A 5,236-nucleotide genomic window follows, 5' to 3' on the forward strand; every position below is an offset into this window, starting at 1 on the left:
CATGTTTGGAATAGCTCGTTCCCAACTAGGGTGTATAGGCCTTTTTAGTAGTTTGGAACGACCCGTTCTGGGCTACTAAATCACCCTTATTGGGCTTTGAGTCTTCATTTAATTTGTGAAAATCGAGGTGTTACACAAGGGATTCACCACTAGGACCATGTGTAGACACCCAATTTTGTGTAGGGTATCCAAAACAAGGTAAGAAGACTTTGAAGGTCCAATATGACACTTGAACAGAACAGAACAACATCAAGAGGCCCAAAAGGATAAAGAGTTGAAATAGGAGCTTAGAACGAGTCATTCCCAAACTGGAAAAAGTCGTTCCAAATCATCAAAAAGGCCTAAAAACCCAGGTCAGAATGGGCCGTTCTAAATCCAGAATAGGCCATTTTGAACCAGGTTTTTATGAGAAAAATAATAATCTAGAACGGGTCATTCCGATTTCAAAATGGACTGTTCCAAATTCAAATTTTGGCCATAACGAACTAATATAGAACGACCGATTCTGGTCACCAGAACCACCATTCTAGTTAGATCTGATGCCTATAAATAGGTGTCTCATGAACTATGCAAAGGGGATGAAGCTAGACTAAAGTTTTTTCCTATTATAGATTGTATAGCTCAGAAATTCTCCTTCTCTCTCCCTATTGTATTTCTTAAGTTTGTGAGGATATTTGTTAGTTATAAAGGCTATCAAAACGCGCTTTCAAACCACCATTAAAGGATTTTTATAAAGCTTGCTTCAGAGGTATTTTCATCAAATTCTTCCATTCTTCTTTACCATTTTTATTCATATTATATTACTATAATAAAAAGCAACCATATAGATATATTAGTATCAAACATGTAAAATTAATATGTAAATAATAATAAAATGGGAATTAAATATTCAAACTATTATTCTTTATCATGCTAATTTTATCATAGGGTACTGATATAAAACATTGTAGAGTGCCTAATATTTTTCTTACATGTAACCGACCCCGAACCCAATTTTGGCTATGAGGGCCATTTTGGTAATTTTAAAAACCTTTTCTTTTTTCGATGTTTTGAGTAACACATCATTCGTGACTCCTTGGAACTCTTTCCTAAAACCATTGATTAGGAATTAGCCTGGTCTTCGGGTATTTCTTAACTAATGAGATTTTCAAAACGAAAGTCCAAGTCATCTGTGGGCAAGATCAAAATTTTTCGGGTTCCGATAGATGGCAACACCATTAGGGATAGGTTTAAGAGGGTTAGGCCCAAATAAATGATGAAATTAGCAAAATAAGAATAATAGTTCAAATATTTTTCCCTTTTACCTTGTTTGTTTTGTATTTACTTGTTTGGCTTTGATATTTGTATGTTTTCTTAAATTTCGCATTTGTTTGAGATAAAAAAATGTACACAAACCCTTGCACACAACAGTTCCCTCTATACCCGGGGGCATGAGTAAGTAAACATAGGGAGTGGTTGGCGTATGATCGACCTAAGAATGGCCTTGAGCCTGCGAGTCTTGTAGGAAATCACACTCAGGATGATAACCAGTTACTCTAGCCTGAAATACTGTGTCAGACCTTAGAGTATGCCAAGTGACGATAACATAGGTATTGGGTCCCTATAATGGGGGAACCTTAGGAGCCTTTAAAGACTAGTGAGAACAATTAGAATCTTCCTATACAAAACACTTTTTTTGATAGGGACCATAGACAATGGATTTGAACGTGACTGTTCGTGGGTGTATGTTGTTTGAGCATATGTTTGTTCAAAACGTTTGTGTTTTTTTTAAATAGTTCCACTAAGCTAAAGAAAACACTACCAAAAATAAAAATAAAAAAATAAAAAAGATGCATTATCATGAGGAAAAACCTAGTGTGGGAAAATAAAATCTGCAAGAAACATGCATCACTTCATTAAATAAAATCATTTAGAATCACCAGAAGATCTCTAACAAAGACTATTAAACCCTAATCAATATAACCCTTATCATATCGTAAGACATTACAAAAAGGAATATCTACAACAAGGGTAATGAATCATCTCCACCTTCAAAGAAAACATCGTCATCTTCGAAGGAAGGTCAACCAGTGATGGAGGACCATCCTTGAGACATCATATAGGGCCTATCACAAGGTCCATGGCTAGGAGAGTAGAGGAAGATGAAGAACACACCACACCAAAAGCCATGATCATCATGTGTGTGGATTTTGGGCCCTCCCCTTAGCTTGTTGCTTTCTTTTCCTATATTTACCCTTGTATTTTGGGGTACATTAGCTATTATAATTTTATTGTGTATTTTTATTTAGCCTTTGTATTATGGGGAAAAATTAGGCTTAGGATTTATTTGGGGACTTAACCTTGACTAGTAAGGTCAAAAGTCCATTTCTTTCATTTACTAGGACTAAGGGTACTTTAGTCTTTTTGGAGAGATGAGAGCCATTTTATTTGGGCTGCATCTAGGATTCATTTAGGGTGCATTTGGGCTTGAAATTTTCGGCCAAATGCTCCCAAGAAATCCTAGGATGCTCTCCTCTCTCTATAAGTACTCTAGTCACTACAAAAAACTTGTATGTTTGCGGCGGTTTTTTAGTAAAAGCGACGGCGGTTTTAACTGCCGCAAACTTATATAACGACAGTTTGTAAACCGCCGTAATGTTGTGCGTTGCGACTACATTTTGCGGCGGTTTTTGAAACAGCCGCAACATAATTGATAAAATTGCGGCAGTTATAAAATTGTCGCTATTTTGAAAACTGAAACTAGTTAAAAAGTAATGGCGGTTTTGGAAACCGCCGCAAATATAAACATGCATTTTAATTAACAATTTGTAGCAATTTTTAACTGCCACAATTTATTTCGCGTCCAATTTGTAATTAAATATTTTTTTATAATTACATTTTCAACCTATTTGTTTAAATTATCATCTCAAACACGTGATCAAGATAAACTAAAATAAATGATGCAAATTAAAATGTCATTCATTAAATAAAGATATTAAATCCAAATTTTGTATCTTTCAAACATAGAAATGGTCCTTAAGTTTAAGAAACTTAGGTACATAAAAACAACAAAAATATAAAGATGGTTCTAAAAGCTCCTAACAAACTAAAATTGAAGCAAATTTATAAATAGTTCCTCATGGTGATCCTCCATTATCTTCAAGAACATGGCTAGATTGAGAAGAACGTCTCAAATCTACTGGAGATTTCAATTCAGCTGCCTGAAATTATAATAATAACAAATTAGATTTGAACTTTTACTTGGACAATAAAATCTACAATTTTTTAAAGACTTTATTTGATACCTGATTTCCTTTAACAATTTGCATAAGGAAAACTAATTGTAAAGTGGATGGTATTCATCAAAAAAGGAGCTGGGAACTTTCCCATATGATCTCCTAATAGACTTTTATTATACCTGTTCAAAACAGTTCAGAATAAGAAAAAAAGAAAAAAGTATTTGCATCACAAACACTAAACTGGGTAAACTAGGAACTTACATGGTCAAAAATAGGCTGAACATATACCACATAAGTATCAAAGCTCAGGCACAAAACTAGGTAAACTAGGAACTTACATGGTCAAAACCATAAAAGAACAAATCTTCACCATCGAACGAATATATCTTTATATTGATATTTTAAGATTTCTGGGCATCGGTCAAAATTTCTACAAATAAATATCACTGTTTCTAAATGATTGAATGATGCTTTTAGACAAACTTACATGGCCATCATATTTGTGTGCGCGAAGAAAAGCAAGGAGAGGTTCCAAACTTTCTTTGTTACGAAACATGAATGATGATAGATGACGGTTGAGAAATTGAACCCCATTACCAATAGAGGATGATCGAGTTGGTCTAGGGAATGTTGCATTAAATGGCTCAAAATCTACTTCAAGCACGTTTTTGCCATTGCACCTGGATCAAATTTTCAAAAATCATCATGTAATAATTTCAGTTCTCCGTGAAGTCAAACTGAAACCATAGAATGCCACGCAATTCATTTATTTCATTCAACACTTCGGGGGATGGTAAAGAATAAATTCAAAAAGTAGTGCAGAAAATAATGCACATAACAAAGATAACCCTTACTCCCCATCTACAAGTTCTTCTTTGAATCGTAGATATTCTGCAACACTCAGATTATCCACATTGAGTTCAAATGCATTAACACGAGTATACTCCCAAACACCAGGTCTTGGACGCAAAGCCATTGACACAAAAGGAGGTATAACTATGGCTTCCTGTGGTAATAACAGGAACAAAAGCTTTTTAAAAACTGCAATGACAAGGAAAACTCGAGAAAATTCAACTATTGTATGTCATTTATCAAAGCTATAACTTACGAAAATATACTTAGCTAACCTTTGCAGATTCTAGCTCTTTGACAAAGGGGCTATCTTTGAGTTTCCAAATCCCTTCATCCTCTTCAAGAATCTTTTCTACCTCGTGCCTCAGGTCATGTGATTGTAGTTTTTCTTTGCCCCCAGCAACATACCTTTGCAACAAAAATAGTAGTTATTATCACACACATACTTATCATTCACAAAGAATCTAAGAATACCCGGTTGCCAAAATCACAACTCTAACTTTCACCTGGAGAGAAGAGAGATCAACTTGTTGCGGTGACTAGAGAGGGTGTCTTGCACCCTCTCTCTCACGCCAGAAGCTTTATCGAATTTGGAAGAGAACATGATCAACTGGAAATGGCAAAAACAGTGTGAAGCATTAGAAAAAAGAGAACATGATCAACTGGAAATGATCAACTCACCTCTTTATTTCAGTCCAAAAGAAGAACCAGCTCCAGAGCACTTCGATAGCCACTCTATAATTAATTCGGCTTGGATTAAAGTGAAGACTAGAACTTTACCTATAAAAGTACAAGTCAAAATTTTCATAGCAGATGGTTAAATCTACCCATAATTAAACTCAAACAAAACCATATTAGAAAAACAATTACTGAGAAAACATAGAGTAAAAATAATAATTCTTCAAATTTAGATTGAATTTGAATTTGAATTTGAAATTGATTCAAACAGCAAAAACTAAAAAAAATAATTATAGACATAAATTTAGGAGAAACAAAATTAAAAGATTTGATTCATTAGCAAACGCATCAACTAAAAGGCCATCAAAAGAGAGTAAAAGAATATTCAACAAGAAATAAAAAAGGAAAACAATGTACTTGAACAGAAATTTCCAATAAATGCATGACCAGAGTAACCATGTACCTTCCCATTTTGTGGATCCACTAGC

General features: G+C 34.4%; 1 protein-coding gene across 5 annotated transcripts; it reads right to left on the bottom strand.

Annotated features, from left to right (window-relative positions):
- Positions 1-2,937: 2,937 nt before the first annotated feature.
- LOC109794949 (sucrose synthase 2) lies at positions 2,938-4,868 on the bottom strand. Of its 5 annotated transcripts, none has more exons than XM_083076898.1 (6): positions 4,752-4,868; positions 4,577-4,680; positions 4,346-4,478; positions 4,073-4,224; positions 3,285-3,898; positions 2,938-3,200 (listed from the first exon to the last, which is right to left on the bottom strand). In XM_083076898.1, the coding sequence occupies exons 2-5, from the start codon at positions 4,672-4,674 to the stop codon at positions 3,649-3,651; spliced, it is 633 nt and encodes a 210-aa protein (XP_082933024.1). In that variant the 5' UTR covers positions 4,675-4,680; positions 4,752-4,868; the 3' UTR covers positions 2,938-3,200; positions 3,285-3,648. The 5 variants fall into 5 exon arrangements, with proteins under 5 accessions (XP_082933024.1, XP_082933027.1, XP_082933026.1 ...); XM_083076901.1 differs by having other exon boundaries at positions 3,285-3,397; positions 3,706-3,898; positions 4,577-4,812; XM_083076900.1 differs by having other exon boundaries at positions 3,285-3,628; positions 3,706-3,898; positions 4,577-4,810.
- Positions 4,869-5,236: the final 368 nt, after the last annotated feature.

Source organism: Cajanus cajan, chromosome 6, assembly GCF_000230855.2.
Source record: "Cajanus cajan strain Asha chromosome 6, NIPB_CcT2T_4, whole genome shotgun sequence".
Taxonomy (NCBI): domain Eukaryota; kingdom Viridiplantae; phylum Streptophyta; class Magnoliopsida; order Fabales; family Fabaceae; genus Cajanus; species Cajanus cajan.

What these genes read in the sequence shown, in the direction of transcription:
- LOC109794949 (XM_083076898.1), bottom strand. Translation starts at nt 4,674, where the DNA reads ATGTTCTCTTCCAAATTCGATAAAGCTTCTGGCGTGAGAGAGAGGGTG. An exon ending in TTGATCTCTCTTCTCTCCAG is followed by an intron (nt 4,479 to 4,576) that starts GTGAAAGTTAGA and finishes TTTGTTGCAAAG; the next exon opens with GTATGTTGCTGGGGGCAAAG. An exon ending in AAGAGCTAGAATCTGCAAAG is followed by an intron (nt 4,225 to 4,345) that starts GTTAGCTAAGTA and finishes TTATTACCACAG; the next exon opens with GAAGCCATAGTTATACCTCC.